The 25806-nt window shown below is 34.9% G+C and overlaps 1 protein-coding gene across 3 annotated transcripts; it reads left to right on the forward strand.

Annotated features, from left to right (window-relative positions):
* Nucleotides 1-4631: 4631 nt before the first annotated feature.
* On the forward strand, nucleotides 4632-22342 carry LOC110465138 (natural resistance-associated macrophage protein 2-like). Of its 3 annotated transcripts, XM_021520745.1 has the most exons (16): nucleotides 4632-4715; nucleotides 5491-5544; nucleotides 10462-10580; nucleotides 10815-10937; nucleotides 11869-12034; nucleotides 12780-12840; nucleotides 13829-13967; nucleotides 15101-15256; nucleotides 16140-16298; nucleotides 16758-16805; nucleotides 17566-17604; nucleotides 18486-18605; nucleotides 19673-19896; nucleotides 20615-20771; nucleotides 21412-21462; nucleotides 21706-22342. In XM_021520745.1, the coding sequence occupies exons 2-16, from the start codon at nucleotides 5538-5540 to the stop codon at nucleotides 21784-21786; spliced, it is 1650 nt and encodes a 549-aa protein (XP_021376420.1). In that variant the 5' UTR covers nucleotides 4632-4715; nucleotides 5491-5537; the 3' UTR covers nucleotides 21787-22342. The 3 variants fall into 3 exon arrangements, with proteins under 3 accessions (XP_021376420.1, XP_021376421.1, XP_021376422.1); XM_021520746.1 differs by lacking the exons at nucleotides 4632-4715; nucleotides 5491-5544 and adding an exon at nucleotides 7065-7231; XM_021520747.1 differs by lacking the exons at nucleotides 4632-4715; nucleotides 5491-5544 and adding an exon at nucleotides 10292-10363.
* Nucleotides 22343-25806: the final 3464 nt, after the last annotated feature.

Genomic DNA, 25806 nt, shown 5'->3' on the forward strand with positions numbered 1-25806 from the left:
ATCTACTGTGTTACAGGAAGATTATTTGTGGTGTCTTCCTTCAGATTATTCTCACCTAGTCTTAGATAAACTTTTATAATTAAACATTTGGTGCATTGTTGTTCATATAATGATGTTATTTTGTGAAATAAAGAACATTTTACAGTTCAAAGAGTTGGCCGTTATTTGTATAGACACTTTATTCATCGTACATTTCTGTATTTATCTGACAAAAAGCCCATGTCTTGTAATCAATATTGAATGCAGTTCATTACAAATGCAAAGAGATGTATATTTAATGCTATATAGCAAGTACACACCCATGCTTTTTAGTCGGGAGATAAATGTGTTGGCTCCTAAATCTTATGGACCACAAGTGCTGTTTTCAACAAGTCAGATGTTATGGCCAGGATAATTAACTTGACCTTTGACCTCAGTATGACCTTGCCATTGGGTGTATGGATCTAAGTGTGGTTTACGACACACCGCTTTGCCATCCTACATTTATCCCTTAAAATTCGTAGAGATAACCTTGGCTAGTCAGAAGCTATGGCCCGGACAATAAACTTGACCTTTGACCTTATTGTGACCTTGACATTAGGGGACCGTACAGACCCAACATGCCACCCTACATTTATTACTGACATTTTATTCAGCTATCGTCGGGGAATAATAAGTTATGGCCCAGACAGTGAATTTGACCTTTGACATCATTGTGACCTTGACCTTGGGTGTATGGACCCAGTAATAGTTTGCAGCGCATCGCCTTGATATTCATAGTTATCCCTAACATTTCGTTAAGCTATCTTCAGCAAGTCATAAGTTTTGGCCTGGACATACATATATTTCAGATGGATGGATAAAGTGGGAATTTCCGGGAAGCATAAAAAAGTCAAAATTTGAATAATCACGTACAAGACCTGCACAGTATTATAAGTGGTTTTTTTTCGCAGATTTGACAGAATTGAGAAATTACGATTATTATAGAATGGCAATTTTAAAATGTTACACATTATTGAAGACATTATCTTTAAGCTGGGTTCTTTAATTCAGGTCCTTAAGAATGCAAAACTATTGACACGATGTTGCGCGGTAATCTTAAACTGCAATATCAAAAGTCTACTGAAATATTCTTGCACTGGTTTTCAACAAAACGAAATTAGTAAAAAAAAAAAAAAAAAAAAGGTTATCCTCATGATCAGTGTGTCGGTTTTTCTTGTTATTATGTAAAGTGCGTAGACATCAGAACAAACAAGATGACCTAATTAACTTGTATGTGAAGAATCCAATCATGAGCACAATCGATGGGTCTGTTCCGTTATTCGAACCAACCGGTTTGTCTATTTTCAAATGTGTAATATTTTAGGGAAAAATTATGACGAACATCCAAATGACTAATTGAAACTCTGGCCCAATGGATCCAACCAGTCCAACCAATGAAAGTACCCTAGGTAGTCTGTCAGTGATGCAGTCAATTGTAATTTTGAATCCGTATTTTACGTGAATGTTTAAAGATAAACATGACTTGCATAGACTATAGACAATGTGTTGTTACAGCATGTGCTGTACAAAAACACTGACTCATCAGATCAGCTGGAAGCCGCCAATCAACAAGAGTTTCATCCTTTAATCACAGGACACTCTCCGAGCAGTGGAACTGCACTACAGGTCAGTGGTTAGCTGCCAGCTCTTCTCCCTCTTGACCCGCAGCCAAATTATTGCTTTCTCTGCTGACTGTCTAAATGACTGTTAAAACAGAGGGCATGTGCATTAACCCAATTAGATGTAAGTGTGGCAAGGTTCTGTTATTGATCCACTTTTGATATAATCATAGGTGTGCAATAAGGTTCCGTTCTTGGTCCACATCCAGCTAGATGCTTTCCCTGCTGACTGTCAAAGTCTCCCAACAACTCGCTTTCTCTCGCCTCATTTGATCCCTAGAGCACTAAGCATACTCACACAGATTGTGCGGGGTATACTCTGGCGCCATCCTCAATCGGGGAAAAGCCATGTTTTCCAACTGCAGCGTCTGCACTGGTCTAGAAGCTTGGTAGACTTGACCTTCTTCCGCTCATATGCCATGTCGCACCTCGACTCCCATATGGGACAGTGAGTTCTTTGGGCAACAGCTTCTTGTCTTTAGCCGACCATATCACAATATCTGGCCTCCGTGAGGTCTGGACAGTCTCTGGGAAGACAAACGTCTTTCCTAAGTCGACCCTCCTACTGGTCGTACTCGTCTAGGATCAAAGTGGTGATTGAATCTGGTTTCATGCTTGTCTTTTCTGCCTTGACGAAGTTGATCATAGTGGGTGCTCTCTTCTTTTAAGTGTTTCCTTTTCTCACGCTCCAGTGTGTCGACTTACTCCCTACGGACTGTATCATGCTTCCACCTGTATCCTCCCTGTGTCAGTGAAGTCTGGTACGATGACAGATCATGTTTCATGGTACCTGGCTTGTCACAGACTTGGCATCATGGGTCATCCACTAAACCCCATCCGGTAGGTTGGTTGGAGATGTCAACAGATCATAAACCGACCTCAAAAGAAATTAAGGTCGCAGTGGCTCGTACTGCCAAAGGTCTGCACCCGTCAGCTTCCGCTCTTTTTTAGTCCACTTGTTCCATGCACATTGTCCTCCCATTTCGACTGATCGAGCTCGTCTGTTCTCTTCTTCAGTCTCCTTCCGTATCATCTGGCTCTTTTCCATTTGACTTGCCGAACCCCAGCGTTGTGGTTTGAATATACCAAGTCCTTGTCATCCCGAGGTATCTTGTACTCCTCCTTTCTGCACTGAGGTGGCAATGTACTGGTTTGAGTACAGAAACAGAAACAGAATGAAAGGGTTTGATATGAGAACATTTTGATAGTTATCTTTTGATGACAAAAGACCAGATATATGCTTTCGGCCAGATTCATGTATATCAACCGGTCTCTAAATTCACCCTAAAAGGCACCCGTCAACTTTTTTGACTTCCTTGAACTGTGAACCGCTACACGATACATATATGGTTTTTGATAAAATGACATACCTTCTGGATAAATTTGATCACACTTACGTAGCACTGTAAGATAACTGTTTAAATATGTTATTAATATAGTGGACAAAAAAGCTACCGCAGCACTGAATTAAAATTCAGTAAAACCTCCATATAATGTCACTCGTTTATATATACAGTAAAACCTTCATATAATGTCACTCGTTTTTATATACAGTAAAACCTTCATATAATGTCACTCGTTTATATATACAGTAAACCCTCCATATAATGTCCCTCGTTTATGTATACAGTACAATCTCCATATAATGTCAATCGTTTATATATACAGTAAAACCTCCATATAATGTCACTCGTTTATGTATACAGTACAACCTCCATATAATGTCACTCGTTTCATTTGCCACCACACATACCGCCACAAATTTTAAAGTGTTTTTTCACTTTCTCACTAAGAATGTTTTTTATACGTTTCCCTCACTACATCGCGGAACCCCTTTATAATGCCAACAGTTCTCTGGACAAATGGTGGCAGTATAACGAGGCCAAAAACATAGCCTTTCGGATTTACTACACATTAGGTAGGGGATTCCTTGAAGGGGAAACATACACAAAATGCATTGTATCCTAAGTGCAAATGGTAAATTCAGTAATGTATTTTGAATTATGTTTTACTAAGATAAGCGAGCATTCAATTTAGTCGTCGGATTATATTATGGAAAAAAATAACTTCGCAACTAACACTATTATTATAGGCATATAGCATAAAGTATACACAGTTCGTAAAATAATCTCATAATTCAGATATAAAATACGACTTTGTATCTTATACCGTATAGCAAGATATTTCCGCGGGAATGGTATTTTCGCGATTTCGCGGTTCAATAATTTGATCGCGAAAATATTATCCTGAGAATACCATTACAAGCGTCAAAATGAGCCACTATTTTAAACTGCATTACCATAATGTCGTCATGAAAAAGTGCACATGTGGCTGTAACGACTCATTAACATCTACACACATGCTATTGTTTTGTTTGTGATTTATTTAGCAAAATATAATTAATTGTTTTGTCCAATAATCTCTAATAAAGAGTATTTATTTGACACTTTATATGCCGAGTGCCCCGTCTCTTTGCTAAACACCGCGTAAGATAAGCTCCTTCACATGTCTAGATCGCGAAATTATAATCCGTGTAATTTTGGGTCAAAATCGCGAAATATAAGCCCACGTAAATAACCAATTTTGCAGTACATGTAGGTCATTAGACTCAGCAATATAAGCACACTGAACATGAACCCACCTTGATATCAGCATGTGTACTCAACGCCCTAAGTTCGTTTGAACTCAAGATGCGATATCAGCCTCATGACATTTGAAAATTTGTTAGCTTAACAATCCTAAACACTCATCTCAAAACACGTTTCCTGGTCTCTGATAAAAATTTGTATTTGTAGAATGCTTAGTTTAAACGTTTAAGTCAAATTTATTAGTATAATTTTTATAATCTGAATGACAAAATAAGTAATATTTGTGAAACTAATATTGATTGACGTTTTATTAGAAGGTAACTATTCATTAATTTTTCTCCATGCCTGTGTCAACTTCATTCTGGACAGGTGATATATACCATACACATGTGATAGATTATAGAATATTCGCATATTTGTGATCATATATTAAGTTATGGTTGGAATAAGTTGTTTTGAAACAGGATAATATTGATTTCTTAGAGAGGTACGTATTAAACATAACCTACTTGTGTAAAAGGAGAAATAAATATAAACCTAACATAATGCTTTTATATGAAGAGATATTAATTTGAAAATTTCGATGACAATTATTGATTCTGTACATACCACCCACCGCGAATTCTCCTACACAAATCTTAATGTAAATATATGTGCAAAATAAAATATCTAATTTTCCTATAAAAGAGTTTGTTCATTATAGCGAGTTTGTATAATAATTTTAACTGGTTATAATGGATTTCTGGTTTTTGATAAATTCTTCGTTGTATTGTGTTGGGTTTGTGATAAGTTCTCCGTTGTGTTTTATAGGGTTTTTGAAAAGAAATCAATGATCTTTTGTTCTCAAGAAATTGTAAATATAACATTTTTTAGGCCCATTGGCCCATTGACATATCTCTACATATGCTTCTAAACACATATTGACTCAAGTACTAAATGGACGAAATGGCCATATGATGGAGTAAAAATCTACTTTGTTTTTCCTTCATTGACTTAAATTGTGTTAAAAAAAGGTGTTTCATGACGTCGTATTTCTGATGATTGTTTTAAATAGTTGGAAATCGATTTTGTAGATATTCGTGTAAACTTCTTTGGGGTTACTTTGGACAACTCGTGGTCATTTGGTTCAGATGAGGTAAGAAGTGAGATTCATTTCGTTCACATTTACATAACATGGGACTGACTGCAAATAAGAAAGGTAGATAAATATACTGTGTATCACTTAATATATACATATATATAATGTAACTTAAACTTTGTAGGACAAAACATCAAGACGAAATCGGCACTGTCGTCATCTCGACCGATAATGGAAAGTAAGCCAACTGAATTTTTATTTTCATCAACACTATCATCAATGTTTTCACTCTTAATCCACTATAACTTTCCTTTTCTCAGTAGTAACATATACACGAGTTTTCTTGGCACAGTTGATTGTCAAACCCGGGATATATTGTAGGTAATAATAATAATAATTCGAGTTTCTTATATACTGCTTTATTATAACGTAGCTCGGAGGTCGTCTCAAAGCGGTTCACAAATTATTATCCGTGGTTATAGGGCCTTTGTAACCAGCCAATATCATTCTCAACTCCCTGTGGAGCATATAGCCGGTGCTGCCATTTCGGCGCTCACACCCAACATTCAACAATTCTAGCACTGCCCAACCACGTACTTATTTACATCTGAGTAGACTGGAACAAGCGGAGTAAAGTATCTTGTTCAAGGATACAACAACACAATGCCGTGACATGACAATCCTTCGGTCACGAGCCCGGTGTCCTACAGTATCACTAGACTACCGTGCCTCAAAGGTACCAGGATCCTGTTAATGAAGCGTCCCGTTGACCAATTCACTACATAGTCAGGGTTTTCTACATGAGATGTTTCAATGTACGCTGGAGATTCATCCTCATGACCTGCTTTCTGACAGTATTCCAATAGGGACAAAACACTTTTCATTCTGAACTTACGCATGGGATTTTAAAGAGAGATGAGACAAATAAGTGCCCGGTCCTTAACCTAAACATCAAAAAATATTGACGATGTTATGTCATAAAACATCATGAATGACAAAAGCTACTAGTATATCACTAGCCTACAGAACTTGAAAAGAAAGGAAACAAATGAAATTCTTCAAGTAGTTCTATCGAAGAGAGAGACAATATCGAAGTGTCAGCGCAACCGCAGGTCATTAACATTGTGAACCATGATAAAGTAACAAGAACAAGTGTTCCGGAAGGGTAAGCGTTCTTTTGCTCCATCTTAAACACCCACCACGGAATTCTTGAAATGTCACGTTCTAGAAGCGAGGACAGGGGTAATTGCTAGGAAACAAGACACAGTAATGACATAAAACATATCGATCTTTTACACGCACAAGGTAATTGTCCATTTCTCAAGAAGACTATCATGATGAATATTAAACTTTTCCATAGTCTTCCTAAACCTGCGTCTCTCGAAACCGGTATAAACGGAATTGAATACGTACATGTATATACAAGTACAGTACTGATAACGTCACTATCTATAAATTTGCAACCAATGTACTCGTACAGTATGTGTGAATATTTATATATATGCTCCTACATGAAGATAATGGATACTTATAAGTAATATATAAGTATAAACGTAAACAATTCTTGTTTCTTTCTTAGTTTTAAAATAATACTATCTGAAGTTATTTTATTCCACTTATTAGGTAATTTTTGGTAGTACTTTATATAATTGTAATATGTTGGTTGAAGCAGCCAGGTGCTACAATGGTTTATATGCGTCAGACATACACACACACTGGTTATAATTATTGATACACATTACATGTGTACACATTTGTGATAAGTCACCCTAACTACAAATAACAGTCAACTGCACGTGACTTCATATGTGGTGATATCATGATTTTCGCTCTTGTTTATATCTGGAGATAATATTTCATACTTTCATACTTTTATTTTATCCACTAATAAGATGAAACTGGAGTGGTTGTGATATTTAAAACAGGTAAGATTTTTGTTGTATTGTATTATGTTTGTTGAGTTGTAATTCATATAAATAGTGTTATCAATTTTATCCTATCTGTGTTTTTTAGGGATGGCTGCTAGTACATGTCTATCAGTCTTAAACGTCTTAATACAGGGGTTCACCAGGTCATTTTAACGAGGTTATACTGTTAACTGACACCACATTAAACATTATTTTATTAATGCAAACAACTTCTTTATAGAGTGTATAATTACATTGGGTGCAGCACAGGTTCTGGATACACACCATAACACATACGATTATTTATAATAATAATCAATATAGTGATCCAATATGTCTATCTTTCTATGACGACTACCTTTCTATACTAGACATATATGTAGTAGGTTATCAATAAAGTGACCCAATATGTCTATCTGTCTATATTGGCTACCTTTATATTTCAAAATCACTTGTAACATATCACCAACTGAGGGACTAAGTTTACACCTGTCCATGGCGAAACTTTCGCTATATCGGATATACAGTGTACCTATAGTATAGCTACTGAAAATATGCCTATAATGATCACCTCAGTATACCTTCATAATCGGGGTATCCTTTGTATTGTCTGTTGACATTTTTGCCCCTATTTGTTTACATGTTACGTCATATTTTCCTTTTGTTCAAACTGTTTACCTATATTCTATAACTAGGTCCTGTATGACGTAGTTTTATTGATGTGCCATTACAGCTATTTGAATATTTAAAACATAACTCACAAATACGATATGCACGACCTCTTACTTACACGATCTTTCTATTACAATGATCGTACATATTTGGTAAATGACCTCGAGAATCGTACATGTGTATTTTGTAAAATATTTTATTATCAAATATTTTTTGCAATTATGGTTAAATGATAATAAAAGGACAAAATTGAACACTTCCTGCAAGTGTTCTCGTTGTGACACTGATCACAGAGTGTACATTTTCGCGTTTGCAAAAGTTCTGAATAAATATATATATAAATATCCTATTTATCTATAATCTATAAATAAATATTCAATTCGACATTAAACTGTTAATACTAAGAAGAAAGTGCTTTTGAAACTGTTACAGAATTCATAGTCTCCAAAACGTAACAATCGGTAATTGATTCATTTAAAAAAAAAATATGAATGAAGAATGACTTACCGAATTTCCCCAAGCGATATACATTCATATATATAAAGATAGGATTTTAATAGGCATATCTTGATAGTATCAAATACCAAATTTTGGAGAAAAAATTCTTAAAACGGCAGCTATGGGCAAGGGGAGCTATGCGATTTCGGAGGCAGGCTTTTTCAAAAATGTTTTGTGTTAATGATTTATCATGAGTATTTTCTTACAGCCTGACTGTAGTACTAGCAAAAGGAATATAACATACTAGTGAACGTACATGTACAAAGTTAAATTGGTGATAACGATAAACAACAAACTATATCTGACCATATGCTGTATTTATCTACTTTAAGATTTAAGTCAAGGCCACTGATAATATCTGTATTGAATCCTATTGTCATACAGCTGTGCTATTTTTGCAATGTATCTAATCAAATAGTCTTGTGGTCTAGTAAAACAGGCATATCTATCGCCCTGACAAATAATATAAAGCCCTGTAAGGCTTTAACTGGTAGGCTTAAATTTGGTCAGAATTACCGTGTTATATAAGACGAAATAACTATATTGCTTATACATTGGTTATTTATATTTACATATTAATAGAAAAGTTACGTTTTATGTAGCTTGTGTAGTTCAACTTTCAAAATACAAGGTTGTAGACTCTGTTGGTGGATATTTGAGTCCCGCAGCTTCACCTGAACCTCAATGTCCACATTTCTTTCTTTTGAGAAGCGTCACGTTACACAATATACACACTTAAGTATCTGTTTAATTTGTTATCAACCAGTTCTCCTCTTAATGTTGAAAACCTTAAGTTAAGGTGTTTTTTACACGTTCCCATCTGTTTCAACAGTAGTTTAGACCAATTTGGAATTCCAACTTTTCGGCCCCTAGCTTCACCGATGAGTCCTAGAAGGACGAAACCGCGGTAGTATGCAGTGTCATTCATTTTTGGCATACTTTCTCTATTTCTAAATTCTAAGTGGGCAATCACCTGTGTATGTGTTACGTTGATCTTCTAAAATCGGTTATTGAAGTTCCTGGTACAGAACATTACAATGCATATAGAATATAATGTGTTGTCAAAAACATCAATTACACGTACAAAGTTATTGTTCATTTCTCAAAAATAAAATTTGTGACTTCATTCTAACCAAATTACAACATATGTGCCACATAGTCTCACTAAATGAATTCCTGATTATGACAAGATAGAAGTTTTTGCATATTTTATTAAACAGAGATACAAAAAGAAGGGGGGAAATTGCATGATTATCTTTCTGACGAGGTTAACGCCATCATCCTTTATGTACGATCAAACCTGCTCATGCAGCTATCACCATAAGTGACCTAATTTGTTTAGTGTTTCAGTATTCCCAATCGTCGAAATTTTATTTTGAATTGAGCCTGTATTAAGAGACTACCTACATTAAAAGGGTTCCCAATGGTGGTCTCCTAATACAGGTTTTACTGTATTAATCATGTCATCTTCTGCTTTGCATTTTAGCCTACTTTTAATGTGTATCAGTGTCAGATAATCGGTCAGTTTGGTAATCAATCAATAAACAACAACAAATACATTTTATGTTTAGCAAATGTTCTATTGAAAACGTATTAACACTTAATATACATGTATACTAATTAACACGATAGTTTGATAAATGATGTCAAGTTCTCAACCCATAAACGTAGTAAATACATACATGTTACCTCAATCAGTTTAAGGACCACTTCGTTTAGAATAAAGCTCGATGCACTACCAGTTATTTCTAATTGAACTATCATGTAGGTCTAGCCAGGTAAGCATGGGATTCCCTATGGGGCAACTATTCAGTTATAGATTTTGGTAGCCGGTTTGCGGTCTTCCGACCGGGCAACCGGTTTACCGGCTAACCGTTGTCAACCCTAATGTGTATACATTTCCCTGGTTGTCACTGTAACGATACGTATAAATTATCAGCAGAGCTTGTTACACACGATTACAAGGGCTGTTACATTTACGTACGTTATCACTCATCTACTTGTCATCTTATAGAAATGTTTAAAAAAAAGTTTTATTTTCAACTTAACTTTATTTTCCTGTATTTCCACGTCCACAGAGATAACAAAAGAATTAACGGATATGACGACATCGGTGAACTCAGAAAAGAAGAGCGTCAACGACACGACAGCTTCAACCTATTTTGATGAACGGGTAGCTGTTCCACCACCAGATGGCGTAAGTAACTTCATTCACAAAATAAGGAAAGTATGTGATGCTATAACGGATTGTCAAAATTTTGATTTGAATGATTAATACCAGTTCGTTTAATGCCCTCATCCCTCGTTGTGTCCTTTAAAGATATATTTTGATACAACATTACATATAAAGTGTTTCAGTAATCATAAAATTTCCCTATCAATATTATGTTTTTCTAATTTGGAAAATAAAACGAGTTTCTTTATCTTTAAGACTCGCTTCAGCTTCCGTAAATTATGGGCCTTTACTGGGCCCGGTTTTCTTATGAGTATCGCCTACTTGGACCCAGGAAATGTCGAGTCGGACTTGAGAGCGGGAGCCAGTGCCCAATTCAAGGTTTGTTTCATGTAGTTAATAAAACATGATATAGGTTTAAATATATATGCTGGTATACAGAGACTTAAAAGGCAACCATAGTGGGGCCCTCTGCAGAATCGGAAGTTCTTTTCTGGATCTTCTGCCCAAAGTACATTAAACGAAAAAAATATTAATTGCCCCCAATCCATGTGGAGAACTTGAAGAATGTTTTTTTCTTTTATATTTTTCTATTTTTCCCTGTCTAGTCTTTTCTTTTTAGCAACATGTCACTGGACGTTAACCCCAAACAAAGCAATCCAAACTATCCTTAGCTTACGCAGATTCTAAGTCACTGTTCGGCGAGTAGTGAAATGACGTCATCCTCAGTCACATGACTACAAGTGCATATTATTGTACTCTCTTAAGGCCATCCAGGCCTCTCCCATGTCAAGTGTCATTGTTCAAATCTAACCTCATCCGCATAATTAAAACTAATACACATCACAATTTGATACACAGGACATAATAAATGAAACACTTACAAGCTTTTCCTACTTGGAACTAAGCACATTTAAGCAATTGGCAACGTCATATTATTATGAAAACTTTGCTGCTATGATTTGTTAATTCATTGAACACTATTTCATTGCTTTGTTATTGGATATTTTCATGTTTATTTAAGTTTTAAGGAAAATGAATTGTGTTCACTATATTGGCATATTATATTTATCTAACCGTATATCATGCCGGTAGGGTTTAATGTATACTCAATGTATTTATTTTCGAAATGTGTGCGTAATGGTGTTTTTCTGTGTTTTTTTTAAATTTTGGCATAGTATATTTCTGTGTTTAATTGAAATGAAAGACATGTCTACTTTTTATGTGCATCCTGTAACATATTTGTGTGTGTATTGATATTTTCTATTGTTGTAATGTATTTTTTTGTTTATTTGATGCATTTGTGTTTCAGTTACTATGGATACTTATGATCTCTACAGTGCTTGGTCTCCTAATGCAGCGACTTGCCGCGAGACTGGGCGTGGTCACAGGGCTCCACCTGGCGGAAATCTGCTTTAAACGTTACCCTAAAGTACCACGTATTATACTTTGGGTAATGGTGGAAATAGCTATCATAGGTAATTACTATCAAATACGGCCTTCTATTGATGGCATCAATGACTCAAATTGTAACTTAAGAACACCATAGTTGCTGAGAAAACAACAAAAACAGAATGCAATATTGATTTCAGTAAATTTTACGAATGTAACATTATTAACAGCACTAATTATAATCATTTGAAGAATAAAGTAAGGAATGATATATTTCAAGAAATGTACTTCGATACTGAAAGCCAAATAAAGCAAAGCTTTGCTACACCATTTTGCCATGCCGGCCATTTTGAACTCAAGAGTGGCGCTATATCCTTGTTAATAGGATGGTCATAATCCGAAAACGAGGGGGAAATGCCTAAAACTGACAATGTTTACTGATTAGTGACCATTAGCGATGAACATTTTCACAATCGGGCACAATAAAGAAAAATACCTACAGTGTATATGATAAACCCTCGTTACACTGCCACCATTTGTCCAGAGACATTTTTGCGATAAATGAATAAAAGAATTCTTAACAAACAAACAAAAAGAGAAAAAAGGACCCTGAAATATGTTGGCGGTAAGTGACGTGGCAGATTGAATGAGCGGTGTTATATCGAGGTTTTACTATAGTTTAATTTCCACAGTAGCTTTTAAGGTTTTATCATGAGATGAAATTAACAAGTTTAATATCTAATACGTCATTCTCTAGAAAATATCATATATTCGTAAATTGACTATAAAAGATTGTATAAATTAATATATTGTTGTTTTGTTTGTATACAGGATCTGATATACAGGAAGTCATAGGAACAGCTATAGCCATCAGCATTCTGTCAAATGGAAAGTATGTTCATCGTTTCTTATTGATGCTAGCTCAATATCTATTTTTTGTTGGTATATATATGCCAATTGTATTCTCGATCACGAAATATTTTTTTTATTCCGCTTTTTTTATGTTTAAAAAAATACTTATTGCAATAAATTGGAAAATTTGGTATTTCTTTTCAAATATCCTTGCCTGATAAATGGCGTCGTAATAGTAAGGTTGGGTACTAATGGCATAGGGCTGTCTTATTTATCAAAACAGTACACAATACTTTTATTGGTATTCAATTTTACCCTCCGTATTTCAATTACTTGCGTTAGATCAAGGCAATTTATTGCTCAAATATAGATACGTTGTATAAGTAATACGTACAAGGAACATACATGCACTACCATGAATACCCGGAATTCATTATGAAAAATATATTTCATTTACTGTGAAGTCGCAAACTGCAATGTTAATACATTCAATGGTAGGATAGCCATTTATTATACCCTTACATGGTTGCCATCATGATTTCAATGGAAAATATGTTTTGTCTCGTGTGGTATTAATAACAACGGTTTGATTTTGCTAAGAATTGTGCCTTGTGGTTTTAATACCTTTGTTTTTACTTGGGGAACGTGACATTGACGTGGCGGATGTCGTCAATGTAGCAGAAAACTTACCCGTCAAGAACTCGCATTCCTATTCTCTCGGGGACTATTCACTGGACTCCATGTCAATTGTTCATATTTTGCCCTTGTTTCATAGATTTTGAATTGAAGTTGAGTTATAGTTTTGGTAACACTACGGTATTTTCTCGTCGGTGTTTTTAATGTTGCCTTTTTGACATGATGCTATTATCGTTTTAATTTTATGTTTTATGTTAGAATACCTCTATACGGTGGGGTCCTCATTGCCATGGTCGATTCCTTCACCTTCCTCCTACTGCACTGTTACGTGTTTTTAATGTTGCCTTTTTGACATGATGCTATTATCGTTTTTATTTTATGTTTTATCTTAGAATACCTCTATACGGTGGGGTCCTCATTACCATCATCGATACCTTCACCTTCCTCCTACTGGACCGTTACGGGCTGAGGAAACTTGAAGCGTTCTTTTGCTTCCTCATCACTGTTATGTCCATCAGTTTCGGCTACGAGGTAAGAGTTCATCAAGATTATATCATTGCAAATGACAGTTTACAATTATCGACTGTGGTTGAAGGTTGCAGTTTTGTTGTTTCATCCTAGAACAATTATACGCGGCAACGGATTGACTGGTAACGGGGACAGTGATTTCATGGAACTGTTCTGCACATCGTTTACATACCGGAAGCAAGTTTTATTAGAGTATCAATGGATAATTATGAAAGAACATCTTAAGTTCGAATACGGTACAAGATAATGTGATGAAATGACTATGAATTATTAGTGGTTTATTTCAACCTGCAACAGCTTTATGATATTTATAAAAAGAAAACCATACTTTGTGGTTTTTACAGAAATGATGAAATTAACAAGAAAGAAAACGCATATGCGCCAGACCGGCATTTGAACCCTGATCATCGATCACAATGTGGTCGCTGTAGACAGCTGACCATAAACTACATGCCCAGTGGTCGTCCACTGGCCATGCATGGAACGATATCTCTATTGTTTTATCTGCATTCATAGTAATATATAGCATTTGATATAGCGTCCTATCTAGCTAACATAAGCAACTCAAAAGCTCTTTACAGTACATAGATATACAATTAATACAATTAGCATATACATTCATCAGTACAATTTTGAGGAATTCGCAAGAGCTGCCTTATCAGGCGCTAACTACTAGTCCTATGCCACCTGACTAATATCTCCCTATGTGTGTATGCCTGCGTGTGGGCAGATGTAATGTGTTCTGTTTGTAGTGGGACCGTGCTTCCAACGGCATTATTTATATTGCCACCTCACTTGAATACCGCAACATCCACCCAGACCAATTTACGCTCCACCTGGGTTGTTGGAGTTGTGTGGGCAGGAGAAAAACACTTTCTCTGAATATCTATGCATACGATGACTTCGGGGATCGAACCCCGGCCGCCTGCATAGAAGGCCAGAGTGTTAACCACTCAACTAATCCACCCATAAATAGGAAAAGTTCAATGAATCAAAACGTGTTTCAATTAAAATCAAAGTTTACCTTCTCCAAAACTAATTAGCTTTAATGAATATAAAACCATTAACACGGCAGATAATATTTGAGCTGACTTTACCAGTTTTCAGTGAATTCTAAAAGAAACTTTTGTTTTCAGTATGTCGTTGTTCACCCAAACCAGCCACAGGTCATGAAGGGGATGTTCTTCCCTTACTGTGAGAACTGCGGGTCTGACGAACTTCTACAGGGTATCGGAATAGTCGGGGCTATTATCATGCCCCATAACATATACCTCCACTCCGCCCTTGTCAAGGTAGGACACACGGTGCATTGGAAATGTTATATTTTGTGAAGAAACAGTAAATCCCTGCATATATTTGATTGAGTTCAAGAAATTCGTGTTTCTTTCAAATCCTAAAATGCAGAAGAATGAAGAGGGTGAAATATATTTGATTTAGATGCTATAACCTTCATCAGGCCCCAGTCTTACAAACGTTCTTTAACTTGGAAGAATTTTTGTCAAGATTTTCCATTGCAAAATTATTGATTGAATTTTGAAAAAAAAAACTTAAGTTCAGGAATAATTTCTTGAAGGAACGTTTGTGAAACCGGAGCCAGAAGTTTTTTTGCCTCTATGATTAATTATGTTTTGCTTATTAAACGATATTATTTATGTAAACTATGCAGGCCTTTCGCAAAAAAAAAGTTCATTTTCCATTTCGCTGTAATATCTAACATATTGTTATATTATGTTAATCTATATGCAGTTATTTATCTGAGAAAACAACGAAGACCTTTATAAAGGAAAATGTAACTGCCAAATAACCATTGCGATTCCATTAGTATACAGAAACCTATTTTCGGTAACATTTGGAGATATTTACAACAGATTTAGAATCGACACTTTGTACATTACTTGTGATAAATTAAGGTAATACACGTTGATATTTGCAAATAACTGCTCAGGTAGATCTGTTTTAAATAACAGTATAGTAAGTATCAAAATATGCTTTTGGTACAGTTAGTAACAACTGTGTGTCTATTGAATTAAAAACGTATCTTTATAAATATTCTTCTGGCACTAGTATTTTAATTTGAGCTTTTCACGAATTATCGCGAATGTTCAAGTGAAATACTTCATACATTTTTCATCTGCAGAATAATTTGCTTCTGTTAATATTGGTAAATTTCCACAGTCGAGGGACGTAAATCGCAAGCAGAAGGCAGCCGTAAGCGAGGCCAACTTGTACTTCTTTATCGAGGCCGCGATTGCATTGTTCGTATCCTTCCTTATCAATGTCTTCGTCACCGCTATATTTGCTGAGGGATTCTACGGCAGATCGTCACAGGAAATCGTCAGTATAATTTATACAAAAATTATATTTATAATAATGTCACATAACTATAGTTAAAATGTCGATCATTTAATAATTATTACGTCACTAAAAAGCAATACCAATTAAGTGATTGTATCACGGCAAGTAATGTTTTTACAATAAATAAATAAATGAATAAATAAAAAATAATATATAATTGGAATTATCTTATAAAAAAATAAATCGGTAGTATATGTTTGTTTATTGTATTTATATTATTCATTTGTTTTATTTGTCGTTCCTTGTATCTGCGTTAGGTGATGGACTAGAAATGCTGCCGAAATCATTCCTTATATTGAAACTATATGTTCAGATTGTTGATTCTCCTCGTAGGGGAACCAATACAAATAATTCATAAAAAGCTGCTATGCCTTGAAAGCTTTTGGTTTATTTGACAAAGTTTGTCTATTTATAAATTGTATGTGTTTCTGTTTACAGTATCACATTTGCACGAACGCTAGCAGCCCGTACGCAGACTTATTTAATGTAAGTGATATCACAGGAACCATCGGTCATTTTCAAAAATCAATATCAAAGTTGAGTTCTTACTCTCTGCCGGTATTTTCACTTATTTGCATATTCTATACCACTCTCATTGCGATGGGTTGTAAGGTAATCAAAATGCCAGAGCGTCAACACGCAAGAACAAAAGATGATAGGACAAGGCAATAAAGGAAATCCAGGTGACAACAAAACCTAAACAAATTGGAAAACAAAGTTTACAAAAAACGGGAAGTAAAGTAAGGTGCTGTACTCTGGAAATACAATTTCTTTGCGTGGTTATAGGACGTTCACACTATGCAATAGCTAGAGTTACATTTGCAACTGAAACGATAATTTTACTTCGGGTAGACTCTATGTACAAACTTGGTATCATTCAAGCAGCTATTTTGAACTTCAAATCACTGTCCCTGATTAAAGAAAAGTATATAACTTAAAACGTGAAAATATCAGAACTCTTTTTTTTCTCTCAACAATGAAACACTGCTAAAAATCATGATAATATTTTCAAGGAATTGTATATCTTTTGAAGGTGATTTGCTTGATATTTTCTGTATAGGAAATTATTTTAGTCATTGTACAGAATGGATTAAAGCAACATTTTTATCCCAACACGCTTTGTTCATTAGCATAACCTGTGTGTTAAGACAAGAAATGAATGACGTCAAGCGTTTTAAGGGGAATTGTGAAAGTGACTAAATGATTTCCATTACAATGGACGATGACATATTTCTTTATCCGACAGAACTCTCACGTGGTTGCCGATGTTGACATATATAGAGGGGTGAGTATAAACGGTTTATATATTGCATAGACAATGTTCTACATATTTAGTATTATTTCTATTTAGTATCAACAGAAACATTAATTCTATGGCCAAACTTTATACAGAAAAAAAATGTCAACAGGTATTTGTTGCTAATGTCGAAAAGATGACGTGTGCATGATTCCTCAGGAATAAGGGACAATTTAGTTGTTTAATGATAATTACCGGTAGGTTAAAATCTAATGTTTTATATTATTTAAGACGAAAGCAAACTTAAAGCACGTTATGTCATCAATATACAGTAGATTAAATAATCCCTTATCACCTAGTAACCATGCAAACGACATCTTTTCGACGTAAGCAAAAACCTTTTGACTTTTTTATTCTGTATCAGGTTTGGCCGTGTGATGGTGATGCTTTAAATCACTGTCTTATTTCTCACAATGATGTCCGTAGGTTTTATTCTCACATAATTGGCAGTTGAAGAAATGTTCTTTAATGATAATACTTTTTTTCTCTGGAAATAATATTCGAGCAATATTTGAATGTCAATCCCTGAATACTGGTGTCTTGTGTCGACTTCGTGTTTTTATGCCATGTAACTATATTTTGTTTAAATGTATCGATGCAATTGTGATATATGGCACTCAAATAAATAATATTTACTTAAGTCGACATCTTTGTAAAATTCCTATTGGCCTATTGCTTATCAAAGGTTACGGTCCAAACCCTTCTGCAGAAAAAAATTGTGGAATGAGCCGTAAGCTTTGGTAAGTGAACAATGGCCAAAATGAATCAGTTGAATATAATTTTCACAAACAAATAAAATGACATTGAAGCTGATGTGGTGGCAGGGTATGTAACCGTGCATCATTTTGTATTACATTACATGTTCACAGGGAATATATCTTGGTTGTAAGTACGGCATAGCTGCCATGTATATCTGGGCGGTTGGTATTCTGGCAGCAGGTCAGAGTTCTACCATGACGGGGACATATTCAGGACAGTTCGCAATGGAGGTAAGCATATCAACTGAATAACTTATTTTATCTAACTTTTTATCTAAACAGTCAATACAGTCGCCCAGATTAATTAGTGTCCTAAGATTTACAGGTGTTTTTTTTCTATGATCGATAAAAATTGAGAGATATAGATTCTAGATAGATATTGGATTATTTTTGTTCTTGATGCATGTTCAGAATGATGAAAAATGTTGATAAACAATGAATATATAGTTTTAAACAAAAGGGACAGGAAACTAAGGAGTAACACATAAAACGCTTTAAATGTTTATGATTATTTCTCTACAATATCCATCTCTTAATAATATCATTAGCAATTTCACAACTAATGTATATAAATCCTCATTCGAAATATTTTAAATCAATTATAATTAAAAAAAACTTTCTGTATGTCCCGACTTATTCGTCGTGAAACTGAAATTGCTGTATAGTCAGTCGCATGTCTAAAATTGTATATAGTTTAAAATAAGAATATTTGCGGGTATTGAATTTTGCGATATTCCACACTATGAAGTCGTAATGATATATCATACTGGCTATGGAAAATAATCGACCATCAATCAATGTACCTGGAGAAATTTTGTGTTCAGCAAAATATAAGGAAGGTGTTAATATGTTAATGCTTCTTTTGCAAATTGTAATTCTCCTGATTCCGTCGACTGTCTCAAGTAATATCGCGAAAATAACTTTTCTCGATAATTATGGGATGTGAAGTGTATCGAAGAAATATTGTCGTTGTCACAAATGATACTAACGAAATTTTCATTGAGTCGACAATTTCTTTTCATTGATATGAATTGTATTTAACGAGAACATTACAGTATATCGACGAATCATCATCATTGTTATTAATTTCGGGATTTACAGCATATTGACAAATCATTATCTTAATTATAAATTATATTTTATCATATTTGTAGTGTATCGAATAATAAGAATTATCGTTATCTATCATTTTTTACAGTATAATGACAAATGTCATATCATTTTTGTAAATTTATGTACATAAATGTACAGTGCATTGACAATTTCGCCTTTTTTTAATATTTCTTTTCAACCATCAGGGTTTCCTCAACTTAAAATGGAAAAGATGGCAAAGAGTCCTCTTTACTCGGTCAATCGCCATCCTACCGACAGTATTTATCGCAATCTATAAAGGAATAGGTGACCTGACAGACATGAATGACCTCCTCAATGTCCTTATGAGCCTACAGCTGCCGTTCGCCCTCATCCCTATTCTCACCTTCACCAACTCCGAAAAACTCATGGGCGATTTTAAAAATGGATTGTAAGACATTTTGTTTAATATATACATAAATTTAACTATAAGGAGCAAGGAAGTTTTTCTTACAGTGTACACAATATGATGTTGTCAAATTTTCGGAGCAATATGATATATTATATGTATATGTATGTGCTTATTTTTGCAATAATATCTTGCGTAGACAGTGCTGAGAGGAACTGGTATTTACGTAAAACAACAACTAAAAACCATTATCACGGGCACTGCTATTTCAAATTATATAATCGTTGTACCATACTTTTAGTGCAATGGCTATTCTTGGTGTGTCATAGGACTGTATAACATAGCTAAATCCCAGTGACGTCAAATTGTTTTGACGTTGAACAAACATTTGACAGTTTAGACTGAGGAAGCATCTAAAATGATATCGAAAGAGTAGACGATTTTACATCATGAAGTTAAATGCTTATTAATGACTCAAAAAATTAATGTCTCAAACCTGTCTCCTCAAATCACTCTAAATTAAATTTAGAATTGTTTTTTTTTGGAAGTGATACCGGTGTGCATGTTCTATTTAATACATCAACTCAATCTCAATTACCATTCAGGAACAATATTTTACATGTTTATTAATTCTGTTAATGTATAGGTTTGTGAATAAGGAGACTTTGTCACATTGAAACGTATTTTGTTTTTGAAAATTATCGTTTAGATGATATTAATGGTTAGACATGTAATTCTTAATTGTTCTGTTCTCTTTCAGATTTACAAAGATTCTCACCAGTGTATTATCCGTCGTTGTGATAGTTATCAACTTATATTTCGTGGCTGTATATATTCCGGTCTTGCCCCATCATTGGGCTATGTACCTCTTCATAGCGCTCATCCTCACGTTCTATGTACTATTTACAGCCTACCTGGTAAGTCCACATCTTTCAATACTAGGAAAACTTCCTCAAAGCGGCCAACCTCACCTTACGTGTACTATTTACAGCCAGCCTGATAAGTCAGCATCCCGAAAAAATGTTACGTGTGATTAATATATCAGCAGAACAAGAAAATGAACTTGAGCACAAAATCTGAGTTTGGGGTTAAAAACGATTTCATAAATACGAGCCCTCGTCAAATTAGCTATCATGGTGGTCATACTTCTATTCTGTGATCTGTTTAAATCCTACCCGGCATGACTGTCTTCCTCCGTAGGATCCGATAATGTATCACATATACGGCCATAATCACGTTCTTCAATGCAGGAATATGTCTCATCATCATTTTTCTTTTATCATAAATAAAATCCTTTCAAAGAATAGTTTATGTTGAAAGATTTGAAGAAAATCATGACTCGCTTACAGTTTTTGTGAGGGATGCTGTGTTATTTTTATCTTTTCGGTTCCTCGTGTCATTCTTGTCAGTTTTCTATTTCATTGCAGCCTAATTTCCATGTGATACTTTAGGAAATGTAAAAAAAAATCATCTTTCTCGGATAGATAAATAATCGTATTCACCTCGTAAAAGTCATTAATAGTATATTATTGCTTCTATTTGTGTTTTCTATTGCAGACGTGGTACTGTTTAATCGGAATGGGATGGCAATGGCTACTGAAAATACCGGTAAGGCTGATAGTTTCTGGAGTCGGATAATGTGGTTGCCTAAACAACGGCACGTTTTAAAACCATTGCTAAAATTTAATGAGCAGTTGAAGAGATGTCATTTAGAACGTTATGCACAAATGATGTGATATTTCGAAATCTGAAAAAAAGAAGAGAAATACCATCCAATCGATAGCTATGTCAATATGGCAGCCGACATATACCGCCAATTTAATTATATGCTTACTTTCTTTTCATTTCCAGTGTCCACAGTTTCTACAATACTCAGACGATTTTAGTATTGAGGTTCTTGAAGAAGAGGAAGAGGAAATCAGAGTGGACTGACGGGGGAAAAGGCATCCTCGGTTCCGAACAAGTTTATTTTAAAACATAAGTGTGTTCACAGTAGAGCCATGGAAAGGCGGTTAATTTTCATGTGTTCCATACGTACGTCGTGTACAATAAAATACCCATTTGAAGTATTTTCCGAGGGAAGCCAACTCGTCATCAACATCGAAATAAAAAAGCAGACTGTGATAATAATAAGCTCGTTTTCATTGTTTCACCTAATTGTTTTGCAGCTCACCATGTTGCTAAAGGAGAAGGACATGGCGAGTGCGTTGTAGTTGTGAATTGATGAATATTTGCAGATTATAATTAGATTATTTAGTTCCCTGAGTTTTCTTATCTTCAGTGAGTGAGATAATGCTATACAATGTAATATATTGTCCTAGCCAGTGATATTTTATAATTTGGAAAATTTTGTTCCAACATGTAATGCTCATGAGATGAAAAAACAACCACAGATAATTGCATATTAAATATCATCATCATCAACATTCTTTGTTTCTCAAAACTGACTGTACGAAGCAAATAAATTGAAGTGAAAATAACTACAAAATACAAATGTGTTATCCTATTCAATCATTCATAGCATTCTGACCCAACGCATCACAAACTCTCATATTGTTAGGCTAATTGTATTGGCCTAAGCATTGGAATCACTTTTGTATTGTGTTCACCTTTACCTGAATTGAATGATCTCATAAACACAAACATTTTGTACTTTAAGACCAAAAATTTACCATTGGATTTAATGTGTGTTGTAGAGTGACTTTTGTATGGGTCGATCGACTATGCATACCATATGATGATTATTTTTGCGCTCCATATGAAAATTACACATTAGGATAAGTTTATTGACCTAAGCATCGGAATCACTAACATTGTACATTCCCTTACGATGCATACATGCATTGTTTCAGTGTTGTTTTACAATGACATTGTATGTAAAAAAAATACGTAAAAAATACATGACAATCAATATGAGTTTAAAAGTTAGGGCGATTTCGTCTTCTCACGTAGATTGTTGATCACGTTACTTAAATGTCTTGAGCTATAATTAAAGCTATGGATTGATAAATTAAACGACACTTAATAGTTATAACAAAGTTTTCGAGTTAACGCCGATCAATCACGTGAGTTCGAGGTAAAGTTGTTTGACTGAATTTAAATATACAGCAGTTTGTAATAATTAGTTTCAGTCTCTATAAAATGCCTTAATGATATAATACAAGTGTACAATTGATATCTTACGTCACTTCATCTTTGTATTTTCAGTTGTTATTTTCTTCTTATTTTAGAATTGGTATGCGACATAGTCTTAACAATAGTTACATATTATCGCTTTATTGTTCAGGATGTGACCACGTTTATTTCGCTTAAACTTCCTGACTGGAGAACAATGGAGAAAAAACAATAATTTTAATTGATTTCTTTTTATCAGAGAAGTTATAATTTAAAACCTTGAACGAAACAGATCAAATAATAAACTTTTCATAAATACTGTATCAAGGAAAAGAGAGTCGGAATAAAAACGGTTTTGCGATACCTCCAGTGCGAATTTAGGCTACAATTTTAGCAAAACATATCAATTAACGACAAATGTATTATATATAGTTGTTCACTTGTGTGTTTACTGTACATGTCAAGGCACAGACAACGCTGGCCTATCCTTGTTAAGGCGATTCATTCTGTACCTACGTACACAAGCGGAAGAGGTACGAAATTGTCGGTTTATGGTCTTTACTATGATATACAACATTTGATGTAGCGCCCTATCTAGCCAACATAAGCCACTCTAAAGCGCTTTACAGTACATAGATATACAATTAATACAATTAGCATATAGGTTAATCAATACAATTTTGAGGAATTCGCAGGAGCTGCCTTATCAGGCGCTAACTACCAGTCCTATGCCACCTGGCTAATATCTCCCTATGTGTGTATGCCTGCGTGTGTGCTGGAGATGCTCTAATATCGAGCTTTGACAAAGAAGAAAACTTCAATCTTATTTACACTTCAGGACTTGCAATTAATGACGGCAAACATTCCTGTTAATAAGCTTTATATCATGGCATTATCTACGGTATGACAATAATTGTTACCTCACTATCGAACTATTTTACTCTATTCCTTAGTTGTAACGTCGTCTTTGTAAAAGCATAAATTGTGTCACTTCTCTATACCAGCATACAAGTGTACCATGCACTTTTCCTAGATTATTTCATTAATCCTTTTAGCCATAACTGGCACATGTACATACTCTGCGTGCTGAGGGACTGTTCCCAATAGGGGAATTTGATATTTAAACCTTTAAAATCCTTCTTCTTCGATACCATTGGAGGGATTTTATCCAAAGGGCCTGTTTCCAGTAATGTTAATTCTCCATAGGAGCCTGCCCCCGTATAATTTCTTATCTAGCTCAACTACTGTTTTTTTCTTTTCCGAAGAATAATTTTACACCTTTCCGACACCCAGATTTCATAATTTCAGTGAAAATGTATTTTTATAAAGTTGTCAATTTTAGCATCAAAGACTAAATAAATTCGTTCGTAAATAAAAGAAGGTTATCTCGAAATTGTAATTCGCAACATAGTATAAATTTCTTTTGATAAATATTTCCAAAACATCGTGTTTATTCATAAAACATAAAAAAAATATTTCTCGGATGAAAATGCACTTGCAGAGACACAATTATGAAGAAAAAAGCCATAAAATTGCAATTTTCTCCCGTTATATAGTTTTGGATGCAAATTTCCATCAGAAAATCGGATAGAGCTTCACTTGTTTCATATGTGTACCAAAAATCAGCTAATTCCATGTGGTGGAACGTTCTCATATCGCCGCCTGAATGTGGTTGTAAATTGAAAGAAAAGGGGAAATGAGTAACAACCTTGTCTGAAACCCTATTATATAGCTTATTATATACCAACTTTTGTATTGAATATCAGAGCGGATATTTTCATGACAGTTTTATGATGTGTAACGACTAAATAAACAGTATCGATATAAAGATTTACACTGAGGACACCCTGATACATGAATACTGTTCTATCTCAAGTTGTCCTCTTCTGAATTTTCTGATCGTGTGGCCTTGTACATTTATCCGTATCTTCTTGTCTTTGTCTATACGTTTACGGAATCATTGACTCGACGCTAGCTATTCTTGTCTCACTTTCCTTGTTTTATTGTCCCATCTCCAAAGCGTTGTGGCTCTGTCAGGGTTGGGACCCTGACTTGTCTCACTTTCTTTGTGCCTGCCGACCACGCCACATCGAATAGATAGATTATCCATATGAAATACTTTATTTTGTTCTAAGTAATCAATCAATTCTGCGCTTCTTGGAGGTATTGAATGTGATTTATTATATTGTCTTGTTATTTTGTGTAATTAGTTGTTCGTTATTTATCACACATTTTCGCATAATTGTACCAAACTACTAAGTATTAGCTGTTTACAGCAATCATCGGTGGCTTGCTATTTTGTTACTTTATCGACGCTTCATAAACCAATCGTTATTGTTTCAAGATGGAGGGTAAATGTGTTGGAGAAGGGTGTCAAGTATACTTCAAGAAACGTAGTGGCAATAAGAACAGAAGTGCACGCAATGTAAATAGTCCACAATATAAATGGCTCCTAGATACGCTGGTGCAACAAGGATTGATGTCAGCAAAGGAACAAGCACTTATTTGCCAGAAGTGCTACATGAAGTATCTTCGGAACAAAAATCAGCCTGAACCTGAACCCGAGCAGAACCAGGAAATAGAGGAAGAAGACGACTCCCCGTCCCATATCCTGCCGTTGCTGACCCTTCATGATCTTTTGAATGGATCATCTTCACACAAAAAATGCTGTCTCTGTCTTGTTACCTTTGCAAGAAATGGAACAAAATCATCAGTCTTACCAAAACGTGCAAGACATCACCTGATCTATTCACACAAACTGTGGTGTCCCACCTCATCCCGCGTCTGCTCCATTCACCTTATTGGTAACGACTTAGATCCGTCTACAGAGGTTGTCCT

This window comes from Mizuhopecten yessoensis, unplaced genomic scaffold, assembly GCF_002113885.1.
Source record: "Mizuhopecten yessoensis strain PY_sf001 unplaced genomic scaffold, ASM211388v2 scaffold11057, whole genome shotgun sequence".
In the NCBI taxonomy this organism is placed as follows: Eukaryota; Metazoa; Mollusca; class Bivalvia; order Pectinida; family Pectinidae; genus Mizuhopecten; species Mizuhopecten yessoensis.